General features: G+C 37.8%; 1 protein-coding gene across 5 annotated transcripts in view; it reads right to left on the bottom strand.

Moving 5' to 3' along the window:
* CPQ (carboxypeptidase Q) overlaps positions 1-27,105 on the bottom strand; it is a 517,628-nt gene that overhangs the window by 398,419 nt on the left and 92,104 nt on the right. For all 5 annotated transcript variants that reach the window (XM_086695254.1, XM_086695255.1, XM_086695252.1 and 2 more), the window contains exon 2: positions 11,202-11,668. In XM_086695254.1, the coding sequence (XP_086551380.1) occupies positions 11,202-11,634 (433 nt within the window). In that variant the 5' untranslated portion in view covers positions 11,635-11,668. The remainder of the gene's footprint in view (positions 1-11,201; positions 11,669-27,105) is intronic.

Raw genomic sequence — 27,105 nt, forward strand, 5'->3', positions numbered from 1 at the left:
GAATAAAACCGGACACTTTCTTACATCACACACAAAAATAAATTAAAAAATGGATGAAAGACCTAAATGTGAGACAGGAAACCATCAAAATCCTACAGGAGAAAACAAGCATCAACCTCTTCGACCTCAGCTGCAGCAACTTCTTACTTGACATGTATCTGAAGGCAAGGGAAATAAAAGCAAAAATAAACTATTGGGACCTCATCAAGATTAAAAGCTTCTGCACAGCAAAGGAAACAATCAACAAAACTAAAAGGCAATTGATGGAATGGGAGAAGATATTTGCAAATGAAATAGCAGATAAAGGGTTAGCATCAAAAAATCTATAGAGAACTCACCAAATTCAACACCCCCCAAAACAAATAATCCAGTGAAGAAATGGGTAGAAGACATGAATACACAGACACTTCTCCAAATAAGACATCCAGATGGCAAACAGACACATGAAAAGATGCTCAACATCACTCATCATCAGGGAAATACAAATCAAAACCACACTGAGATACCACCTCACACTGATCACAGTGGCTGAAAGTGACAACTCAGGAAACAACAGGTGTTGGCGAAGATGTGAAGAAAGGGGAATCCTTTTGTACTGTTGGTGGGGATGTAGCCATTCTGGAAAACAGTGTGGAGGTTCCTCAAAAAATTAAATATAGAATTACCCTACAACCCAGCAATACCACTACTGGGAATTTATCCAAATGATACAGGACTGCTGATTCATGGGGGCACATGTACCCCAATGTTTACAGCAGCACTATCAACAATAGTCAAATTATGGAAAGAGCCCAAATGTCCATCAACTGATGAATGGATAAAGAAGATGTGGTATATACATACAATGGAGTATTACTCGGCAATCAAAAAGAATGAAATCTCGCCATTTGTGACTACGTGGATGGAACTGGAGGGTATTATGCTAAGTGAAATTAGTCAGAGAAAGACAGATATCATATGATTTCACTCATACGTGGAATTTGAGAAACTTAACAGAAGACCATAGTGGAAGGGAAGGAAAAATAAGTTACAGAGGGAGGCAAACCATAAGAGACCCTTAAACACAGAGCACAAACTGAGGGTTGATAGGGGTGGGGGGTGGAAGGGGTGGAGGAGGTAGGTGATGGGTATTGAGGAGGGCACTTGTGATGAGCACTGGATGTTATACGTAAGTGATGAATCACAGGAATCTACTCCTGAAGCCAAGACTACACTGTATGTTAGCTAACTTGACAATAAATTTTAAAAAATAAAAATAAATAAATGTGTCTTTATTGTGTATAAAGACTAAAAAACTTACAAACTAAATTTCTTCCTACAGCTAGGGTTCTAGAAATAATTTAAGTGTCACCAACTCTATGCACCTGAACAAGATCTGGAAAGCAGAACTGGGTGAAGACTTCTTTCTACTGCTTCTACTATTTCCAAGGCAAGCACAATTGTGGCGCTGTCTGGATTTTCTACAGCAACTTTCCGATAAAAGCCCTTGCTCAATCTAAGAAAAGCAATAGCAGTCTTGGTAGTTTGTTTCTACAGAATGGTTCTCAAATTCATTCCTGAAAAGTTCAAGTTAAAGTCTGCATTATGAGATTTCCCAATAATTAGGGGGAAAAAAACCTTAAAATCTTAAAATATACCCATGTGTACTTTAAATTTAAACCAGGTAGAGTGGTTCCACAACTAAACATTAACTGTCAGTCAATTCTACACATTAAGTCCAGTTTAGTGCTATCTCTACCTCTCTTCCTCCCACTCCTAAATCATTTCTATGAAGAAAAGTCATGAGGTACACATAGTTTGACATGACCCAGCAGAAGTACCAATCAGGGCACTCAGCTCAAAATCTAAGGCCAGACAGACTGGATTCTTAAGTTTGTAAGTGCCATTTCTAGATCAAGTTCCCACCATCTGCAAACCATGATGTTAATGTTCCAAAGGCTGTGTAAACTGAGCTAAAGAACTGTATCTTAGAGCACTTTGATAGGACAGAGGGAGCATAAATTAGTCAACTTTGTTGCTTTACAATCTTTTAATGCACTCCAGGGCCAGCTAGCCCTCTTCATATATGAGAAATAAGTAAACTCTTAAGAAAACATGAAAAAGGAGATAATGAATCAATACAAACCATATCAATAACTTAAAAAAATTAATTTGAATCAGGTGACAAAGAATTTAAATATTTACTATGTAAAGAGTTCCTATACATCAATTAGAAAATCACTGAAGTACCAATAGAAAGTGTGCAGGGGATATTCACAGATAATCTGAAGAAGAAAAATACAAGTAACAATAAGTATATTAAAATATTAGTCTCACCAATAAGCAAAGAAATACAAAATAAAATAACAGTGAAATATCATTGTAAGCCCATCACAATGGCAAAGATTAGAAAAAAAAATATCCAATGCATATGAATGCACAGGGATTAGAATATTAAGATACACTGCTGACAAGACAGTAGATGTGCATAATCCTTCTGGAAAACAATTTAACAAATATATCAAGAGCTTAAAATATCAATATTTATATTAAAATTTTGAATAATTAGACTATATTTATACACTGTATTATAAATAATTTATATTATATATAATGTTATATAAATTCTATTATATTAACATTTCACATAATTTAAAATATTTGGACAAAAAAATGGTTTCTAAGAATTTTATTTGCATTTTTTGTATCTATAGGAGCAGTTTCAAAGCTATTTTTTGCCACCCTTTTAAGACTCCCTAGAATATCCCAATCATTCCTCTCTTTCTGATATTCATAAAAAATATAAAACTTTCTCCTTTAAAAATCTATCTGTATTAAAGGATTTGTATAGCTATGTTATCTGAAACAGTAGAAAAAAAGGAAAAAGGAAATAATAGAGATTCCAATAACGGTTTTATTCATGTTAATTATTGTAGATTTGTGTTTTATAACCATTAACATTTATTTCAAAGGATATTTATTAAATGTGGTAAATGTCTATGATATATGACATAAAAGGCCACAAATATATATAGTTTCATCTCAAATTTATAAAACAAAAATATATATGCATATGGAAAAATTAGAGAGAAAAATAAAAACACTAGAAATACTTTGAGAGAAAAGATCACAGATGATTTTTATTATTTTTATATTTATGTACATGTTTTCTGTAATGAGCAAGATTGATTTTATAATCAGAAAACAATTACGAAGCAAATTACGATGGGTCAACAACATCAGTAAGTAGAAGGAAGCACTATTTTTTATTATTACAAGTCACTAATAGTCTAAGGAAAGATCTACCTAAAATAATTCACTGTTCCTCAAACACTGAAAGAATAATGAATAAGCGCTGAGTATGGTGCCGAGGATAGAGAGATGGATAAAATTCAGTCTGGTTTTTCAGGAGCTCCCAACACAATTTGCAACATATAGTATTCTGGGAAAGCCCAGTACCTCTACAGAGATGTCAGTCTCCATAGAGAACTAATAAGTACTAAATAATCTGCTACTTGGGGTTCAGAGACTATATAATGAGACCCACAGAATTATGTGTACTGAGGAGGGGCAACAACATTCTGCCCAAGTTCCGCTTTCTTGCCCATATATTAGCCTCTCTTGGATTTGGCTGCTGGTTCTCATTCTTTCACTCAGTCCATTTAAATCTGATGTCTGGTATGTTCTCTCAGGATTGATTTGAAATTATACTTTCTCCTGTCTTACTTCTAAGTTTCGCTCAGCATCTTGTCTTACTTGGCCTACTTGCATATCTGTCTCCTTCCAACTCTCCACAGATAATTCACAGAGCCTTAGCCTGACACACCAATACATTAACACACACTGTCATACTCAACTCTAAGATTGGACCGTTAAAGAAAATCATCTCTGGCTAGGTAAGAAATCTGTTCCAGAGCATATGCCTGGGAGAACCCCTGCTCTCGTGAACTCTAGCTTCACTCATCCCTTGTGGATTCTCATAAAAATCACAATCTTTTCAATCTGGAAGAAACCTTACAGATTCAAATGTCAGACATCTCTCATTTTACAGATGATAAAATTAAGATCCAAAACGATCAAAAGACTGGACCAAGGTCACACAACTAGTAGGTGGCTGAACCAAGGACATAACATGGGTTTCCTAAGAGATGAGCTCTGTACCACACTACCTGCATACAGAGGTCCCTTTATGCTGACTTCACTCTATCTCCTATGGGAATTTCTCCTTACCTGGTTCAGACTAACTCTCCAGTGTCCTCAGAGCTGAAAATAGCCCAGTTTCCAGACAACTGTTTATCTACTTTGAGCCCCATGAAATAAGGAGTGGGGTGAAAGTGAGTCTTGGAACACCACAATAGATTCTAGTGAGTAAAACTCACTTCCCCTGGGTTTTGAAAGCCCCAGGAGCAATCAGTAACTTGGCTTAGTTTTCAATACCAGGCAGATAGCCAGGGAAGATCAGGCCCAGCTACAGAATGAGAAATGAGGATAAGAAAGAAACAGGAATGAGAAACATGTCCAAAAAGAAGGTGCAGACACCAATATATTCTGTCACAGTATGGGTATCAGCAACTTTTGAGACAGATCTGCTTCAGTCAGATGACTAAAAAGGGAAACGTTTATAAATGAAGATAACATACAAGTATTTGTATATGAGGCGATATAGTCTAGTAACTAAAAGCACAGACTTTGGAGTTTGACAGTTGGCCTCTCACTAGTTGTGTAACCTTGGGCTAACTACCTCACCTCTGGTTTTCTCATCTGTAAAAAAGAAAAAAATAGCTAGGTCTTTTAACGTAGTTTGGAAAACTTAAAAAGGAAAAAAAGTTATACAGACTATTTATATAGTTAGATAGATAGATAGATAGATAGATAGATAGATAGATAGATAGAAATAGATCTACATGCGTGTTGTGTTTGTGTGCATATATACATACATATATGTACATATATGCATGTGCATATACATATGTATATATATGTAAAGTCTGGTGCCTAATATAGATTAGTGTATAACAGAGGCAACTGAACAAAACACCTGGCTGACACTACAGAACCCAAGTTTAAGGGTTCCTTAATATCTCAGAAATCACCTATTCATGCAGTCTCAGAGAAATCAAAACAGACTATCCCAATGGTACTTCCAGAAAGGTGGAATGAGAAACTTGGCAGATCTGTCCTCTACAAAACTTAAATAAGAAAAATTATTTTTTTTTAAATCACTTAAAGTCTCTCAAAACTGTCTTAAGGGCATAAAGCAAATGGAGAAACATTCATTCAAGAAAAACTACTAAATCTGAGTTAGAATCATGAGAGTCTATAGAGTTTGGGCCATGACCTGCTTCCTTCTCCCACCCCCAGCTCTATTATGTTACAAAAACTCTATTATGAGCACTCCACTCCAAAAGGGCTGAGGCCCTATTCCTCTACCTAGCCCCAACTCACATGTTAGAAATCCTACCTTAAGCTTAGCCACCAAGAATACTTGGACCTTGATCATCACTGTCTGTCTCAGCTTATTCATAGGCTGAGGTCCCACACTGGGAGAGGCAAACTGAGAAGACCAGGAGCTACCACCCTCCCCTTCTAGCACCTGCTAAGGATATCAGTCTGGAAGAAGTAGGCCATTATTACTGTGCCTAACTCCTGTGCTACTTTAGCACAGAGGTTCTCTCAGAAAAGAGGCAAGCAAAGAAAAGGAAGAGCTTTGCAGTTCTTACCCAGGGTAGTGATTGTATTTGAAGCAGAACATAGAGAATTCCATGCCTAAGGGTGTTGTTCAAAACAATGGAGAGTTTGGTAGAAAACAATTAAAGGAGTGCTAGAAGCTTTATGATACTGCTGGTACCAAGCAAAATGGCAGAGCAATCAGAAGTTTAACAGAACCAGGAAAAGAAACAACCAAGAAAAGCCCTCCTGGGAACACACAGTAAACCCTGGTGACTGGAAAAGCTATGCACATGTTCCTACTCAGGAACAATGAAAACAGGACATGGGTCAGATTGAAAACATTCCCCAAGCTGCACACAGATCCATCAACAAAGGGCAGAAGCTTCACTGGCACAAGAGGCTTAAGCACACCCTCGGACCAAACACATGCTGAAAAACAAGCTATTCTGATACAGTGGAAAATATTATTTAGCAAGACTTAATAAAATTACATGCATCCTAGCAGGCTGGAAGAGTATGTGCATGCCCAAGGCTGCCCTCTCAAGACTGATGGTAGAGGGAACTTCCAAGCTACTAGGCTGTGGCTGAACTTAGGGCAAAAACATAAACTCCTTAAGTTTTAACAACAGCCCCCAAGCCATGTGTACACCCAACAATAAAGGGTAAAAATATAACTAACTAATGAGATCTACACACAACATTTCACTAGTAAGTAGTTTATGTGGATCAAGGGCTGACTCCTAATGAGCCAGACTAAAAGTGAAAAAGGGGAAAATAAAAGCATTCTTCACAAGGGCATCAGAATTTGTACACTGTGGGAGAAATAGACTTCACATAGTACAATCAAATCATTAAACAAATAAATGGCAAAGAAAACAAGAAAAATAACATCAACCTCCAGTGGGCAGGAGAGGAGAAAGGAGAAGAATCAGTATTGAGAGTTACTAGAATACATTACTTCAAATGTTCAGTTTTTAACAACAGCAGCAACAAAATGATGAGACATTAAAAGAAATAGGAAAGTGTGGCCAATACACTGGATAAAAAGCAGGCAATAGATACTGCTTTTGAGGGGGCCCAGTTGTAGGACATACCAGAAAAAGACATCAAAGCAGCTGAGTTTATAAATATGTTCAAGGACCTCAAGGAAACCATACTTAAAAGAATTAAAGGAAGTTATGATGACAATGTCTCAGCAAATAAGAATATCAATAAAGAGATAAAAATCACAGGAAAAAATTCTAGAGTTGAAAATTATGATAACTGAAAAGAAAAATTCAGTAAAGGGGCTCAACAATATATTTAAACTAGCAGAAGAAAGAATAAGTGAACTTGATGATAGATTGTTATAGGTTATACAACCTAAAAAGACAGGGGAAAAAAGGGGAAGAAAAATGAGCAGAACCTCAGGAAATGTGGGACACCATTAAGTGTCCCACCACTTACTGACAGTGGAAGGACCAGAAGACCAAAAAAGGGGTAGAAAAAAATTCATAGAAATAATAGCTGAAAACTTCTCAAATTGAAGAAAATCACTAACTGACACATTCATGAAGCTCAACAACTTCCAAGCAGGATAAAAGCAAAGAGATCCATACCTAGATACATCAGAATCAAAATGATGAAAACCACAAATGAAAACAAAATCAGTAAGAGCAAAATGGTTAATTACATATAAGGGAATCCCAATAACATTAACAACTGACTTCTCATTGGAAACAGCAGAGACCAAAGGACAATGGATGACAAATTCAAAGTACTGAAAGTAAAAAACTGTTAACCAAGAATCGTATATCCAGAAGAACTATGTTTCAAAAATTAAGATTCAATAAACAAATAAGAATAGATGAAGGGTTAGAGAATTTTCTGCTAGCAGACCTGCTTTGGGGGAAAAAAATTAAAAAACTAAAGGGAGTTATTCAGGCTGAAAACAGGTGACACCAAATAACAATTTAGATCCTTATCCTCACAAAATTAAAAATATTTATGCTAATACTTAGGGAAATACTATAAATAACTGCATGCCAACAAATTACATCATTTAGATAAAATAAACAAATTCCTAGAAACACACAAACTACTAAAACTGACTCAAGAATAGAAAATATGAATAGATCTATAACAAGGAATGATATTAAGTTAATAATTAACAATATTCCCACAAAGAAAATCCCAGGACCAGATGGCTTGTGAATTCTACCAAAACACTTAAAGAATTAACGTCAATCTTTCACAAACTCTTCCAAAGAACAAAAGACCAGGTGGTATTTTCTAATTAATTATTTGAGTCTAAAATTACCCTGATACCAAACCAGGTTAAGATATCACAAAAAATAATAATAACAATAAAACTGCAGACCAATATCCCTTGTGAGTATAGATGTAAAACTACCAGACATAATACTAGCAAACTGAATTCAGTAACATATGAAAAAGATTATATGCCATAACCAAGTGGGATTTATCCCAGGAACGGAAAGCTGGTTTAATATCTGAATATCAATTAATGTAATACACACAATAAGGAAAGAATAGAAAGAATAGTCTTTTCTTTTTTTTTTTTTTTTTCAACGTTTATTTATTTTTGGGACAGAGAGAGACAGAGCATGAACGGGGGAGGGGCAGAGAGAGAGAGGGAGACACAGAATCGGAAACAGGCTCCAGGCTCTGAGCCATCAGCCCAGAGCCCGACGCGGGGCTCGAACTCCCGGACCGCGAGATCGTGACCTGGCTGAAGTCGGACGCTTAACCGACTGCGCCACCCAGGCGCCCCAAGAATAGTCTTTTCAATAGATGATGCTGAGACAACTGAATGACCACATGCAAAAGAATGAAGTTGTACTCCTACCTGACACCATAGATAAAAATTATCTATCACAGACCTAAATGTAATAGCTGAAACTATATAACTCTTAGAAGAAAATTTAGGAGTAAATCTTTGTGATCTTGGTTGGGGCAAAGCTTTCTTAGATATAACACCAAAAGCACAAGCAACAACAAAAAATTTGGATAGGTTGTGCTAAATCAAAATTAAATACTTTTCTGCAGTAATATTACCATCAAAAAAGTGAAAAGCGGGGCACCTGGGTGGCTCAGTTGGTTGAGCGTCCAACTTCAGCTCAGGTCATGATCTCACAGCTCATGGGTTCAAGCCCCACATCGGGCTCTGTGCTGACAGCTTGGAGCCTGGAGTCTGCTTCTGATTCTGTCTCCCTCTCTCTCTGCCCCTAACCCACTTGCATTCTGCCTCTGTCTATCTCAAAAATAAACATTAAAAAAAAAAAGCGAAAAGAGAATCTATAAAATGGGAGAGGATGTTAGTAAATCAAACATCTGATAAGGGACTTGTATCCAGAATATATGAAGACCTTTTACAACTCAATAATAAAAATTCAAATAGCATAATTAAAAATTGGGCAAAAGATTTGAATACACATTTCTCCAAAGATACACAACTAGCCAATAAGAACATGGAAAGATGCTCAACATCATTAATCATTAGGGAAATGGAAATCATAACCCCAATGAGATATCTCTTTATGCCCACCAGGATAGTCATAACCAAAAAGACAGATAATAACAAGTGTTGAGAAGTATGTGTGAAAATTAGAATACATTAATGGAAATGTAAAATGGTACAGTCACTTGGGAAAAGAGTATGGCAGTTCCTCAAAACGTTAAGCACAGAGTTACTATATGACCCAGCAATTCCACTCTTTGGCATATATCCAAGAGAAATGAAACATATGTCCATACAAAAACTTATACACGAAGGTTTTTAGCAGAATTATTCATAATTGCCAAAAGATAAGAAAAACAAATATCCACCAACTGATGAATGAATAGATAAAATGTGGTATATTCAAAAATGGAATATTATTCAACAACAAAAAATGGATTAAGTACTGATTCATGCTAAATGTATGAACTTGGAACACATGCTACATGAAAAAAAAACAGCACAAAAGACTACATGGTGAATTATTATGTTCATGTGAAATATTCAGAATAGGCAAATCCATAAAGATAGAAAATTAGTGATTGCCTTGGGCTTAGGAGGGAGGAATGGGAGGAAGGCAAAGAAACTGCTAATGAGTATGGAGTTCCTTTTCAGGGTGATGAAAATGTTCTACAATTAGACCACGCAGTAGTTGCACAATTCTGTGAATATACTAAAAACCACTGAATTGTAGATTTTAAATGGGTGAATATTATGTATGTGAATTATACCTCAGAAAAGATGTTTGTTTGTTTGTTTGTTTGTTTGTTTGTTTGTTTGTTTGTTTTTTAACCTGACCATCTACTTCTATACTGGATCTTTCTTTTGGCATTAGAGAAAGTCAAAACTTTCTATAAACTTTTTAGAGAATGTTAACTAGTTTCTATAAAATAGTTCCTCTGTCATAGTTAAATAGTCCAAGAATACATGAATAGTCCATGAGCAGTCCACAGGAAAATAGTCCACGATTGGTCCAAGACTGACTGACAGCTCACTGGTGACTGGTTATATATCCCTGATCTAGTCACTTATACTGTCTGTTGGAGCTGAGCTAGGGTGCTGATAAGTAAAGGCAGAACTTCCCCTGGATAATTCCTTCCATTAGAGTCCTCAGGTTCTGTAAAAATAATTAACTCCAATCAATTCCATATGTAAAAATCTGTTCCCTATCTCATTAATTCTTCTTTTTTATTTTTTAATTTTTAAACTTTTTTTTAAACGTTTTATCTTTGAGAAACAGAACATGAGCAGGGGAGGGGCAGAGAGAGACACACACACAGAATCTGAACCAGGGTCCAGGCTCTGAGCTGGCAGGACAGAGCCCGACACAGGGCCCCAACCCACGAACTATGAGATCATGACCTGAGCCAAAGTCAGATGCCCAACAGACTGAGCCACCCAGGCACACCACTTTTTTAATTTTTAAAAACATTTTTAAGTTTATTTATCTTAAGAGAGAGAGAACGTAAGTGGGGAAGGGGCACAGAGAGAGGGTGAGAGAGAGAATCCCAAGGAGGTTCCACATCACCAGGGCAGAGCCCAATGTGGGGCTTGAACTCACAAACTGTGAGATCATGACCTGAGCTGAAGTCAGATGCTTAACTGCTTCAGCCACCCAGAAGCCCCCCTAATTCGTTAATTCTAAAAATTTCTGCACATTGAGGTTGCTTGGAGGAAATTATAGTTTTTCTATCCTATGCACACTTATCTCCATGCTCTGGAGAATGAAACTAATATTGTATTAGCTATAAGTTGTTAAGCGATAGGGCTGATAGATATTGTGGACCAATAGTTGTAGATCTTCATTTAAAAGGCAACCCTACACAGTCAGCTTTCTTTCAGAAAGAAACAGAAGAAAGGGAAGAAAGGAAGAAGGAAGAACAACAAATATAAGAGCAGAGAATTCATTAAGCCAGTGGAATGAGAAATGATTTTTATCTTCCTTCTTATCATCTAAATTGTAATACGAATCATGCATACTATAATCAACTAAATCACATGACATTAGTTTTATAAGGTACACAGCAGATTGACTTGAAAAGACAAAGAATACCTTCTGGGGGAGTCCCAATGCTGCTTCCAAGACCCAAAATAGCCATCTTGTGAATCCTTGGCTCCAGCATCACAGCAGATTCTTCCCCCCTCTCCCAGTGGGGTATTTTGACCGGCTCCAAGTGGACATTCTCCAGCCCATCTTCCTGCAGGTTCTGGTGCATGATTTGGATGGCTTTTTCTAAGCTCTTGGAACCACTTGGTCTGGGTCCAACAGTATCCACCAGAAGTGCCAGTCGCTCATAGGATCTGTTCTGGGCTTTACCATAAACAGCAAGGTTGATGATTGCTTTAGCAACATCTCCATAGCTGGCTATTTCTTCTTTAATTTCTTGAAAAGACCTCTGAGAGATGTCATTCTTATATATTGTTTTCCCAGAGCTCAGGGATAAAAGGTGAACAACCCCAACAAATGTGAGGAGAAGGAACTTCATTGATTTTTCCAGTTGGTTTTCTTCCTAAAATAATCTATTAAGTAAAAAAAAAAAAACAACAAAAAAAAAAACATGTTTTAGGGGGAAAGAATCTCACAGCTATCTGCCCATAACCCAGGAATTGCTTTTCTTTTCTTTACAATAGACTTTTTTTAAGTTTTATTTATTTATTTTGAGAGAGAGAGGGGGAGAGAGAGAGGGAGAGAGCATGAGCTGGGAAGGGGCAGAGAGAGAAGGAGAGAGAGAATCCCAAGCAGGTTCTGCACTGTCAGCACAGAGCCCAAAGTGGGGCTCGAACTCACTAACCGAACCATAAGATTATGACTTAAACCAAAATCAAGAGTGGGAAGCTTAACCAGGTGTCCCCCAGGGACTACTTTTCAAACAGGAGTCCCCTTCTCTTCTCAACCACTGCCCAACTTCCATCATCAAATGCAGGCACCATAAGTCGCAGGAATGAAAATGTACAGAGACAATGATTGGCTTAATATGCAGTATTTATTAAAACAACAGAATCACATGTTACCTAGTAATCCAGTTTAAAATATGCTAAAAGGTTGGGGTGCCTGGGTGGCTCAGTTGATTCAGCGTCTAACTCTTGATTTTGTCTCAGGTCATGATCTCAGGGTTTGTGAGTTCAATCTCTACAAGGGGCTCTGGGCTCTGGGCTCTGTGCTGACACGGTGAAATCTGCTTGGGATCCTCACTCTCATCTCTCTGTGCTCCTCCCCTCCCCGCACCCCTCCCCAACCTGCTCATGTGATCTCTCAAAATAAATAAATAAACATTTTTTAAAATATGCTAAGAGGTTAAAATAAAACAACTAGGAAAGAGAGGAAGAAACAGTGTTACCAGTGTGTAGCAGTCATAGGGCTCAGAAACTACTGTCTGCTGCTCCTCCCTCTTAATAGAGTATGATCCAAATGGGTTTTAGAGTTTCCTGTACCTGATATGCTCTCTCCTATCTGCCTATTGAACTCGTCCATCAAGGCCGCTGCAGATATTATCTTTTCCTGGTGCTTTCTCTAACCCCAACTGCTCCACATTTAATCCTCACAACAACTCTATGAGATTGTTTCTTTTTTAAAATATTTATTTACTTAAATAATCTCTACAACATGGGGCTTGAATTCACAACCCCAGGATCAAGAGTCACGCGCTCTTCTGACAGAACAAGCCAGGTGCCCCTCTATGAAATAATTTCTTAAAATTACTTTCATTTTATAAAAGAGGATCCTGGGGTAGTAAGAGATTAAGTGACTTGCCATAGACACACAAAGGCTTTCTCACTCTAGAGTCCATGCTCTAAATGCCTGAAAGTATGGTTTGAGGGCCAATGCCAGTCCACAGCTGTTTTTCACTAATACAATAAATACAGAGGTTAAGAGCAAACACATCCCATGCTGTGCAGCAAAGTAACCAATAGCCTCATGTGATTATTTCAATTTAAACTGATTTAAATGAAATAAAATATTTAGCTTTTCAGTCATACTAGCTGCATTTCATATGCTCAATAGCCACATGTGGCTAGCAGCTACCATATTGGGCAACACAGATAAAATATTTCCATCATCATAAAAGGTTCTATTGGATAGCACTGATTTAGACATCTTTATATACAATTGACTGAGTAATTGTACCTTTGTCTAACCTATGATTAAAAAGTGGTGCTTCTCTTTGTGTGTCTCTTCTATTTCATTTTTCAAATTCACTGCTATTGTATTTTGCAAAAGTCTAATAAACTTGACATTTTAAAAACTGGTCTTTCACCAGAGATAATTTGAGAATCGCAGTCATGAACTACTATATTATAGGGGTAAATTTCAAATTCAACTAGCATACAAGGCCTTTCAAAATAAGCCTCCAACAACCACTTCAAACTCATCTCTCTACTTCCCCCTCTGGAGCACACAAATGTCTTCCTTCTTTTTCTCATTCTCTCTTCCTCTCTTTCCTTCTTCCTTTTTTCCTCTTTCTTTCTCTCTCTATCAAACACGCGCGCGCGCACATACACACACACACACACATCTTAGGGAAGCTTCTAGATATACTGAGCATTTGAAATGGGGGACTAGTCCAAATTGAGATGTTTTTTAAGGTAAAATATATACCTGATTTAATCTTTAAAACCAAATACTTCATATTTAAGTATGAAAAACAACATAATTATTAGGTTAAATAAAATATTATTCACCTGTTTCTTTTATGTTTTAATATGAAATTAGAAATGTTTAACTTACATACTTATATTTATATGGGTCAGTAATGCTCTAGCTGCATTGAACTTGACACTGTTCTTCTAACACCCAGGCCCCTTCATTACTCTAGATCTCTGCATATTTTCCTTCTCTTTGACCCCAAGGCCCTTCTCCTCACCCTACTCCTCTGCTCCTGGTAAAGGTCTCCAGAGACTCATTCTTTAATGAAAATGTTTTAAAAATCACCTCTTGTGCAGAGTCTCACCAAACACCACTGCAGAGTTAATTGCGCCATTGTCCATGCTTCTTCCCTAATTAACAATATTACCAACTAATATATTTGTTTATAAATTTGCCTCTCCTACTCTCAAAGTCAAGTAGGGTAAATTATTCATCACTGTACCTTCAATCATTGTACCCCTATGTAAGCATAGGGTACAGTACATTTTCATTTAGGGAATGAAGGAACCCTTAATCTCTCCAGGTCTTAGAGTCTTGTCTTTCCTCCTATACAAAGAAGCTGAGGGAATAAAAACTTGTGATCATATTTAAAATGTTTTGAAAAATTATGAAAACTATACATTGCTGTTGCTTTCCTTTTTATTAGAACTATTTATATGCATAGGTTCTTGGTTTCTATAGTCACTATTATTGATGCTTGTTTTTAAAAGCTAAATTTTATTAAACCATGGAAATATTTCACCAGATTGCAACTTATTCTTGAAGTACATTCTTTCAATGTGTTGTTAGTGCAAAAAAAAAAAAAAGGAAAGGCTAATAACATATTTATCAATTAACACTAACCATAAGTATCTACTTCTCATTAAAAATTCTCTAAGCATCCCATAGACATTAACTATTTCATAATACATACATTCTAGTAATGGCTTAGAATCATATAATGGCAATTTTGTGGAGATACAGGAGAGCTTAGGAATCCCTAGTCCATACACTTGTTTTGTAGAAACAGGGCCTGTGCTGTGATTCCCAGGTAGCAGATAAACCAACAAGTACAATCAACCAGGTAACTGGACCAACTAGTACAGACTTGCCAGAGGATTAAAAATTGTTTTCTTACCGGAAGCTGTATGCATTTACATATAATAGAAATTCAATGGACACTCAAGTGCAGTCTGAGAAGCAAATAACTCTAATATAACATATGTACTCAAATAGTCTCAACACCATAGCACTAAAACATAGAGAAGAACAAGAGAAATCATGAAAAGCCATGGAGAAGACGTGACAACTCAAGAGAGACTCAAGGAAAGGCTCCACAGGAAGAGAAGGGAACCCTCCTGGAGGGACCACTGGGACATCATCCCTCAGTCACATTCTGTTCAGAAGATATGTTCATAAAATAAGTGCCTGAATCTTTTATTTTTACATTTTTTGCATATACGTCAATTGAATTAATAGAAAACATGCCATTTTGATAATAAGACTTAACTGCTCTCTAATGTGATCATTTAAATTAATTTTGACATGAAAAAATGATGTAATTACTTTAAAACAGAAACTAGTATCTTTGAGTATTGTTCTTAATATCTTAACTATACTTTGTCTTTAAATCCTACAAATGTAATAAATGCTTATTTTTAAAAGTAATTTAATTTAAAAGATGATTATTTGTTACTTTCAATGGATCAGTTTGTTCCTTGACTGTAATATTAGTACTTTAGAAAATTTACAAGATTGAAGACACAAAACAACAAACTACATGAGAAATCACCTAAGAACACTTGACATAAGTAAACACTAAATAGATACTAGTTGATCCTAAACCTGATTTTCCTTGGAACATAATCTGAAAATTACTGATGTAATTCTTGGCTAAAGAACATAATTATATACCTCTCCAACAGAGCACTGCAAGAATCTTTTATTATTGTTGTTTTTAGGAAGGCACATTAGCCCAACTGAGATATGTTTTTGTTAATAAATAGTAGAAAATAATAATTATTACTAACAGTATATAGTTGGAGAGGTAACAAAAATAGAAAAAGATATCACTATATCACATTCCATGCAAGAAAAACACTGTAAATAATATGTAATTTAAAAACAAATCGTGCAGGGGTGCCTAGGTGGCTCAGTCAGTTAAGCATCTGACTTTTGATTTCAGATCAGGTCATGAGCTCATGGCTCATGGGATTGACCCCCACATTGGAGCTTCCAGTGACTGTACATTCATGATTTTATCAAATTTTCTGTTTTGTTGGGGGAACCTAAGCTGTCAGCATAAAGCCTGCTCAGGAATCTCTCTCTCCCTCTCTCTCTGCCCCACCCCTGCTTGCACACTCTCTCTCTCAAATTAATAAATAAAACTTTAAAAACAAATAATGGAATCCAATACATAATTTGTACATGCCTAGCAAGAAATAAAGATTTAAAATACAAATTAAAATAGTGAAACAAAGAAGCTATATAAAGGCCAATGATCAAGAACACCTTGAGGAAATGCTCTCCTAATTCACACATTAATTGATAATGTGATCACCACACATCAAAAAATTTATTCCGGACCTAGAGTCAGTTCAAATGAAAATGATCAATGTAGGAGCGCCTGGGTGGCTCAGTTGGTTAAGATACCGACTTCGGCTCAGGTCACACATGATCTCATGGTTCGTGAGTTCGAGCCCCACATCAGGCTCTGTGCTGACAGCTTGGAGCTTGGAGACTGCTTCGGATTCTGTGTCTCCCTCTCTCTGTCTCTGCTCCTCCCCCACCTGTGGGCTCTCTCTCTCTCTCTCCCTCTCTCTCTCTCTCATCAGCCCTCCTCAGTCTGAAAAGACATAGGCCAAAAGTAGAAATATTTTGGTGTATGAAATCAAGAAGGACTTTGATAACACAAATATAGACCTACTCACCAAATCTTATATTAGTACCAGGGGATGGTCCGAGTAGCTCACAGGCAATTTGAGAAAAATCAAAATATACAATTTTTCACAATGAGTGATAAACTTATGAATAGTTTATTCCAACAAAAGAGAGAATTTGATAAAATTGTGAATACCATCACTGGATGTCATTTTAATCTACCACAAAGCATTGGTTGGTCACTGACCCAAGTGAACCCTGTGGTATCACTCGGAGTATCTTGTTGATCTGAAAGGCTATTAGTCTGCCCTAGTTCAGAACTACAAATATCCCTACACAGTCATTTCAGTGAAATAAAATTAAGCAAGCTACCGTAGTATTCTTTTATAGCCTGCAAAGGGAGAAAATAATTCTATGGTGATCAACAAATACAAGTAGTACTACTCATCTCCAACATTGCCTCTTTATTAATTGCAAACCGTATTCTGTTTGGGGTCATAACTTCATCTCTCCATTCATTTAACAAAACTTTATTGATCACCTACTAAGCACTGGAGATGCAAATGTGTGAGAATATCCACATCCTCAAGGAGCTTCCAAGTATAAAGAAGAAGACAAAATGTACAAACTACTGTAACTAGGGTAGTGACAAGGTGCTGTGAGAACAGAGGGGAGGAGGGGATTAAGAGGACAATGCTTGAGCTGAGGTTTAAAGGGTACTGATGCGCAGTGAAGAAGTCGGGAGTGGCACTGAAGAACAACCCAAGAAAAGACATAGAAAAGGGCTTTGGACAAAAGGGGGGAAATGGTGGAAGATACAGCAGTGATAGGAAGGAATTATTCCTTAGGGTCTGACTGAGAAGGTCTACTGGTGAAGCTCCAACACACATGGAGCAAAATGCCCCAGGGTACTGTAACAGGGGACATGAAGAACTTTTCCCATTCCTCATGCAGTCAGGAAAAGGAAAGAAGCAAGGAAAGGAGGGAGGAAGGGAGGGAAGGAGGAAGGAGAAAAAAAGGAAGGGAAGTTTCTTTCTTATCCTCACAACCTCCTGTCTCCTCAGCACAGAGAATTCACCCAGATTCCACATCAGGGCAAGGAGAGCATTTGAGGTTCCTCAAAATCCTCAAATAAGCCACTACCTATTATCTTCTGGTTATTCCTCAGAATTTTCACTGAGGGAAAAGTAACCCATGCTTACAAGAGATGCATTAGTCAAGCAATTTATTTACAAAAACACTCAAGATTTTCTTCCGTTTAAAATTCCAGGGGCGCCTGGGTGGCTCAGTGGGTTAAGTATCCAACTTTGGCTAAGGTCATGATCTCATGGTTCGTGGTTTTGAGCCCTATGTGGGGCTCAGTGCTGATAGCTCAGAGCCGGGAACCTGCTTCAGATTCTGTGTCTCCCTCTCTCTCTGCCCTTCCTCCTCTCGCACTCTCTCTCTGTCTCTCAAAACTAAATAAATGTTAAAAAAATTGTTTTAGAAAAAAATAAAATTCCTAAATACCAGTAATCTGACAAAAAAAAAATCTCCTGCACTCTTGAACAATTACAGGACATTTGAAATGTCTAAACTTGAACTGCATGTTTTCTAACAATACTGTTTATTTTTATATACAAAAGGCTGACGTTATTGTTCCTTTACTTGAATTCAAACTGTAAAAATATTAAATATTATACCCTTCAAAATCTTAAACAACTATTTTTAAACCCATGCTGTATCATGACTTTGAATTCAGAAAGTTATATATTCAAAGGAAATTGGGAGCACTATTTGAAAATGACTTGCTTTTCATATATTGTCTTCATGATCCATAGTTACAGATTATCTTTTTCATAAAAAGAGATAAAATTCTTTATAATGTCATTTTCATTCTTTTCTACTTAAATCTGGAAGCAAACTAAAGCAAAACCAACTTTACTCCTACTGTGAATTATTTTCTCTCTAATAATAGGTTTATATTTTGGGGAAACAAAACAAAATCCTTTGCTTCGATTTCTAAATATTTTTCCTAGAATATTATTGTTTAAAAATGTCTCAGGCTATGATAGAAATGGCAGAATGAATAGATTAAGTGAAGCGGAAAGGAACACAATGAAAAGAAAGTGCAATGAAAGAAGAGTAAGATTTAGGGACTGAGACTCTCACTGATTTTTAACTGTATCACTTTTTCTTCTAAAGACTGAATATACTACTTACATGAAAATTTAAATATTTCCCCTAAATTTTCCATTGAAGAACAGGGTTCACTGATACAAATTTAACTCTTAGTCTTCATAAATTTTCCATTGAAGAACAGTGTTCACTGATACAAATTTAACTCTTAGTCTTCATTCTAAAGCATGTAGCAGACATAAAGACCAGAAATTTTAAATCCTGGCACAGACATTTGCACGTCAAAGCTCACTTCCTCCTACTAACACGCCTAGATTTATGATGATTAGCCCGTTAGCCATCTTAAGGAAGATCATCCTTTCCTTTATTTAATTCACAATTCAAATAATGCTGGGCCTCCATTTTTCCATAGCTTATATTCCAATTGTTCATTCAACCATTCAAGAAAGCTTACTGAGAACCTACAACATGTCAGCAATTGTGCAAAAATTTGGAGAAGACACAAAAACTAAGTTCCTACTATTAGCAGGCACTATTAATTACCTATTCAATAGCCATTCCCCTTTTTTCTTGCCAACCTAACGTCAATTTTGTTCAGAATGCAAAGAGTCCAGCCCCATTAATCTAAGCAGTTGTTTTCAATATGGATGATACTACCCCTAGGAGTCATTTTAAATACGTGTGGGAGGAGGAGCATTTCTGGCTGTCATGAGAGTATAGGGATCCTACTAGTAATTACTTGGCAGGGGCCAGGGATAGTAGACATACTGTGATGTGGGGTACAATCATGTATACTAAGAACTCTCCAACATTCTACACAGATTTTTTAACATGAAAAACCTATTATCTGAACCTTAAACCTAACTTTATTGTATATATAAAAATAGTTTTTGTACAGCTTTAATGCAAGTTAACTTTTTCAAGAAGTAATTATCAGGGGCAACTGGGTGGCTCCTTTGGTTATGCATCCGACTCTTAATTTCAGCTCAAGTCATGATCTCACAGTTTGTGAGTTCAAGAGCCACGTCAAGCTCTGCACTATGTCAGCATGGAGCTTGGAATTCTCTCTCCCTCTCTCTCTGCCTCTACCTCACTCATGCTCTCTCTCTCTCTCTCTCTCTTTCTCTGTCTGTCTCAAAATAGAGAAATAAACTCAAAAAGTTAAAAAAACAAGAAGCAATTACCATGTATATCAAGGGAGGACTATGCTGTCTTTTGTTCAGGACTTTACTGTGGGCTGTTCACTTCAGCAAAACACCAATGACTACATTGCTTCTGGTATTGGAATCACCACCACCACACCCCTGGGCCATCTACATCTGCTGCTGTCACATTCACTATGTAAGCACTGGACTACTTCATTATGTCATTTAGTGGGGTCATGCCTGCGTATGTATTTTGAAGTACTTTATTATAAATTACTTTCCTTTAATTTCTCCTTTACATTACAGTTAGGATAGCATACTGATTAAATTGAAAATATGCATAAGCAGATTATCTATGATGTTTCTTCAGAATAATAAAGCATGTACCCTAAAGCATTATTTTTGAAAAGGGGGCATTGCATCCAATAGGATGATGAACTTGTAATTTAAGTGAACTTGACAATTCTATTCCTCACTCTTCCAGCCTACCTTCCAGCCAGAGGAGGCCCCGTGACCCAGTTCTACTCAAAGAGACCCAAACAGAAGCAGCTGACAAGAAAGTGGCCACAATTCTAGGGCTGCATTTCCTACTTTGTAACCATGAGGGCAAATCCAAGAGAACTGGTCCTGACATCACTAAGTAGCTGAGCCAACACCAGCACCACCAACTTGTTTGTTAGGTGAGAAAAAGAAACTCCATTTGTTTTAGCCGCTGTGAGTTGGATTCTCTGTTCATTGCAGTTGTGAATACATTTCCAACTGCTATACTACTTTAGGGGCTTCTGGGGGATCCATAATTGAATATATTATTTATATTAATACCAGAAGCAAGGTCCAAGATCTGGCATATGGTCTACCTAGACTTCTCGTATGCATCTAGGTTCTCAATAGCCAACATCACACTCAGAATCTTCCCTTCCAAACCTGATCTTCCTTTGTTCCCTGCCCTAGTCAGTAAGTTAGAAACTGCAGTGTGCTATTGGATTCTTGCCTCTCTCTCAGGGAGAACAGGTGAACAGTTGGCAAGTCCTGCCTGCAATTCCACCTTCAAATTCTTTCTTGACTAATTTCCCTCCTCTCCAACTTATCATCACTTAGCTCAGAACCTCATTATCCTTCATTTGAAACACTTCCTCACTCATATCCCTGCCTTAAAGTCAGGTCCCTTCCCAACCTATGTTCCTTGTTGCCACTAGAGTTATTTTAAACCCAAATCGAATGACTACTTGGCTTGTAACATCTGTTTCCCTACTGTTCATTGTTCAGTGTTATGGGTATGGCAGTCTTCATGATCACTCCCTGCTGTTCCCTCACCCCGATATCAAAGCCCCAACAGGCTGTGTACCAGTCCTGGAAATCACAGAACAGTCTTTATACCTCTCTGACTTTGCTCATGCTGTTTCCTCTGCTAAAATGCCCTTTCACGCTTTCTCCACTTGGAGAAGTTGCAATCATAATGCAAGGTCTGGCTCCTCGGCCTCCAACTCCCAGGCAGGATTATTTGCTGCCTTTTCAACAATGCACTGTATGCTATGTGCTTTTGTGTCTGTCACCCCACTGGACTATACATCACCTAATAGCGATAATATTTTACTTTTATAAAATTCACCAAGCATGTTCTCTGCAAGGAATGTGTTTTATTTATTTCATATACTAAGCAAATAGCAAAATACCTGTCAATAAATATTTATAGAACAAATGAATAGATTCATCAAACAAGTAGTTATATTTCACAACCGAAATATACGCCTCTGATTCATCACTTTCATGATTACCTTTCTTGCATCAGACATTAATTTGCTCCTTTAAACTGTAGCATATCCGTAAGTTCCTTTCATAAAGAGAGTCAAGAGACTTGGAACTTGGTCCTGGCTATCCCTCTCTAGATGCATGACTTTGGACAATTTATTGTAAGTCTCTATGTGTAAAATAAGGGGTTGCATTTCAGCTCTAACATTCTATTGTGGATTTTCTTAAATTTTTAATAGGAGTCACGCTTTTCTTTACAGTCCATGTTAGCACTTGACTAAATCACCTTATACCAAACATTTACTTGGTTCATATACAAAAACCACTACTGAATCTACCATTCTGTCTCCTTCTACTAGTCAACTGAAATTGAACTCTCAAAGGTCATTATGGATGCCCTTGCTCCTAAATCCAATGAAGACATTTCATTTCCTATCATATGTAACATCTGAAACATTTAACACTATGAGCAGCCTCTCCTTTTCCAAACACCCTTCTTCCAGTATTTCTGCTCTCCTTCTCAACCTTTTTTTTTTTGTAGGGCCTCTTTTCTCCATCTCCCCTGTAAAGCTTATTTCCTAGGGCTCTGTCCTTGACCTTTTTCTCCTACTACACATTCTAGCTGGGAAGGTCATTCACTTCAAGGCTTCATTACTATGCATGGCAAGAACTCACCTATAAGTTAATAAGTTCTCTTAGTTTGGATGCCCATAGGTACCTCTAACTCAACATATCTAAACCCTTCTCATGACTTTTCCCCCAAGTCAGTTCCTCTCCCTGAAGGCCCACTCTTGATGCCTGGCATTTATATCACCCATCATCTGCACCATTTGGGCCATCTCACCCTCTTTTAAACCCTTCAGCCACTTGATCATTAAGTGCTATCAAATTTAACTACTAAAAATCCCCCAAACCCATATTTCCCCTTAAGTCTTCCTCAGCAGCTTAGCTTCTGGCCATATTACCTTAACCTGAACCACCATAGCAGTCTCCTAACTTATCTCCCTGTCTCCAGCCTCCTGTCCTCTGATGCATTCTTTTTGCTGCACTGATTATCATTCAAAATATTTATATTCAAAATGTGTATCTTTCCCACTAAACTGTGGACTCAATGTGGGCAGGGCCTGCATAGAAGACATCTTTGAGCCTCTAAGATCTAGCATTGATCTAGCATTTAGTAAGTACTCTATAAACATAGGTAGGAAACATAGGAGGTGATACCTGAATTAGTTTTGGGAAAGTCTAAGACCTAGTAGGTGTATGGGTTGGGGAGGAGTGAGTGTCCAGGCTGAAGAATAGCTCTCCTCTCTTTATAATTCAAAGAAAAGTGCCAAATACATTTCACGTGCTTAGTCATATGTACTGTCTTGAGCTGAACCTTTCTGTATAAGCAGATAACTCCCAGATATAAGACCATTTTTTCCTTATAAGCATTTGTGTCCTCCTTGGAACCTAACGTATTGCTTTTTAGAGTAAATATTCAGACTGTATTTGTTGATGCAAGTTTTCTAGTATCTACTTTTCACATGATGGGAGACAGGAGGGCAAGATAGAAAGAAAGGAAGATACCAGAGAAGAACCTTTGCTCCCACTGCACCTTCAATTTTACTCACTAGAAAAACAATTCCATAGAGTTTGAGGTCTTTTGAAAGTCCCTAATAAAAACTGGTGAAATGCAAATGAAGTTTATAGATTCTACCAGTGGCAATTTCCTGGTTTTGATATACTTAGTCATAGATGTTACCATTGTAGAAAGCGGGGTAAAGGACACAACAGGGTCTCTCTGTACTATTTTTGTGACATCCTGTAAGTCTATAATTATTTCAAAATAAGAAGCTTAAAAAAAAGCTACCTATCTGACGCCTTTTTAAACTTTTTTTTTTTTAAATCATAATACTTATCTGTACTTCTGGGAAAAACCATACAGGAGTGAACCAGAACCGGTCCAACTTTAAGACAGGGAGCAGAGTGTCCCAGGCCCACCTCTCCTACAAACTTAGACTAGGATTCACCCTGTATCCAATAGCTTCATCACTATTTTTCTAGGAGACATGGTTAAAGAGGCTTCATTTCCAATGTTTCTGTCATTGAACATGTCATCCTGAATAAGGCATGGGCATTCTAGAGACAAGGGAGGAGGACTGAAGAAAGAGGCAAATCCTGCAGCCAGGCAAAGAAGTCAGTACATGAAATTTCCTTTCTTCCCCATTGGTTCTGGAAGTTAGTACAGAGATAGCTGGTTAGTGAGGTGATGAGAGCAGGGTAAGTGGTACACTGACTGGCAGTCCCCTTATGGGAAGGAATCCGAGATGCTGTGGGGGTGACACCCTGCTGGGAAAGGTCTACCAGTAGACCCTTCTCCTCCCATTGGCCACACTGGATCACTCATGCCCTGACCCTACAGATATCAAGCGACCTTCTCTCTCTTACCCCTCCTAATCCCATCAGCAATGAGCCAGCAGGCTGACTCATTTTGTGTCCCTGACATTTCACTGTTTATCAGTGAGCAGTTTTTGAGTTTACCTTCTAAAAAAATTAATTGGGCTCACTCTACTAATCCTTTTTCTAGATTTCTTTATTCCTTTCAAGTTTCTTGAGTGTATAAAACAACGTAGCCTAAATTCCTACTGTTCTTTGTAGGCATCTTTGCTCATATAGCTGAATGTAACTGACTTCTGACCTACATCGTGATGGGACTAAGAGAAATAAATGTAAAGCTCCCTTACATGCTGCTTAAGTAAAACAATATGATTAACATTCCAATAAATGAAATCAACCATGAACCCTCAGACAAACTTTGTATCCTTGGCTTGCAAAATCTATACTGAAATTCAAAGAGGCTATAAGACTGCTCTTGGTCCCTTTGTTAGCTAAAGATGCCAGGCTGACCGTGAGGGTAGATGCTTTTGAGAACAGGGGTCTCAGATCTGCGACTCAGCCACAAATGCGCATGCCCAGTCAGCAGCCATAACAAGCACATGTAATCAATAAAAACACAGATAAATCATGACGAATGCAGTTTATACCCTTTGGAGCCAAATACAAAGTGGGTAACCCTAGACATTAGCAATTCTGAGTCCCTATGATCCAGAAGAACTGAAAAAAGGGATGAAAGGAAATAGGATTGTAGCCTCGTAAAGTTCTAGTTTTCTAGGACTTGGACCCCCAACATAAGAGTAATAGGAAGTGTTTTATTTCTGCCAATAAAACTAGCGAAGCATTTGTCTTCGATCTGGTGATATTAAAAAGCTATTACAAGGCACAGCAGCCTCTTCCAGAGGCAGGGGAGAGAATATGGCCTTCCTTGAATCAGACAAAGTGCAGAAATCTTCCAGAGAGTCAGCTGCAGAAAACTATAAAGCCAGAGATATATAGATTTAATTACCATTCACCAATATAGGGTTACAGTAAGCTGACTGTACTAATGTGTTTTTATTGCTAAACAGCGTGCTTCCCCCATGTATCTTTCCCTGAACTGGTTAATAACAAGTTCCAAGGAACACTCTGGTAGAGATATTAGTAATTTCCTTTGGAACATACCTTTCAGTTTCCCTCGCTTTAGCCAGACTCCCCCATCCCATAAACACGAAAGCAGAGAGACCCTCAATGAATCTTGCTGCAAACGCAGTTCTTGTTACAGCCCAAGCCAGGGAGGCCTGTTCAGAAAGCCACTTACCGCAAAATTTGCTATTAAACCTGTCAAACGGACATATATGAATATACTGCTTCGCTAAACAGCTGTTAAGTTTCACGAGCTTAAAAAGAAAATACCATGCAGCTATCCACTGTTAACAGAGATTCACCAGTCCGTTTTAAAATCTGATACATCGGTCTGCTTTTCCCCAAATCCTAACATTTGCTCTCTGCTATGAGATGGCTGCCACATAGTACCATCAGCAAACACTGGCTGAGAGCACACACATTCTCACTTTACAACAGCACAAGCTCCCTCCTCCTGCATGGCAGCGCGCATCTGCTGCTTTGGGCTCTTGCACAGGAAAAAGAGCATTTCTCAACGATGTCGAGGGGAAATTAATGCACTGATTCCTCTCTGTCCCAATGGGCAGACATTAATCAAAGGTGGCAAAAGAAAAGAGTTAAGCCAAATACATTCACAGTAATGGAGCTGAAACAATTATTCAAAGTGCTTAATCAGTCAATGCAAAATAAAACCATTGTAGCACTGCATCAGTACACAGCAAGCAACATTATCCTGGGGAAAAGAGCACTCATAAAACAAGTTTTCTAGGAAGTGGGGAAAGCAAGGTGATACAGCAGATGTTTGACAGCAGGAAATTAAAAAGGTAACCTAAAGAAAAAAAAATAAGGAATTAGGGAGACACTTAGCGAGAGATGAGCTTGGAGTGTGGAACAAAGGCCGTGGGGGAAAATACATCCCAGTCCAGAGGTGAGGAGTGAGTTGAAAAGAGCTATACAGAAGCACGGGAACCAGCTGAGAGTGATTTTTCTTAATGGGCAATTTCTAAAATCCAAGAAGCAATTTTTAAAAAGAGAATCACATTCATCAGGAGATAAAATGTATGATTTAAAGGATTATGAAGACAGACTTAAAGAAAAAGATTCTTGGATCCCAGACGGAGACAGCAAAAGAAGTAGGGGGAAGAGAACTGGTTCCCTCTGGGGAGAGGCAGAAGATGCTTCGGAGGAGGACAGAGAGAAATCAAAGGAACCACAGCTTATCTCAATTTTTGTGACTTACTTCCCAATCTCTCACTCGAAAGATGAAAAGCCCATAGTCAGGTCACCCAAGTCATTGTTATAGGAAATGAGGTGAGGAAACACTCAGTTTGGAATAATCACCCCATAATTGCCTAGAGGTCTACTAAATCTGTGAAGGATCGGCCTATTTCCTAAATGTAGTGCGTTTGATTTCCCTCCAGAGAATGCAGGAAATTGTACCCTTTGAAACAGATGAGAAGTTTTGGATAACATCAGATTCTATTGGAAAGCCCCCGGGTAATGAGTCGGCAACTCACAGCCTGCACCACAGTGTCTGATACATTTAGTAGCAGATGAGGGGAAGTTTGTTGTGACAGCTGTGCAGAAAAAAAAGGCTGAAGGTTAGGTGGATTTGCAACATGAGAAGGTGATTTGGGCTTGGAAAAAGCAAAGTCATCTTCAGAAGGAAAGAGCGCGCAGAAAAAAGAACAAAAGGAAGCACGGGGCAGGTGGGGGGAAACACAACAAGCCCAGCTTGTTGGGAAGTTCTTTGCACTGTCTCCATGCATTGGGAGTTCCTGCTGACCAGTCAGAGTGTCCCCCAAAAGCCGTTGCCCGATTTGCTTTTATAGTAGCTAGACGTGGCCAAGAGTAGGAACATTGTACCACTTGCAAGACACATAGATAAAAGCAACCTTGATTTCTTACTAGAAGATGATTTTCCTCTCCTCTCTCCACGAAAGGACTAGGATGATCTCTCA

The sequence above is a fragment of the Puma concolor genome, chromosome F2 (assembly GCF_028749965.1).
Source record: "Puma concolor isolate L17-30 chromosome F2, mPumCon1.1.hap2, whole genome shotgun sequence".
In the NCBI taxonomy this organism is placed as follows: Eukaryota; Metazoa; Chordata; class Mammalia; order Carnivora; family Felidae; genus Puma; species Puma concolor.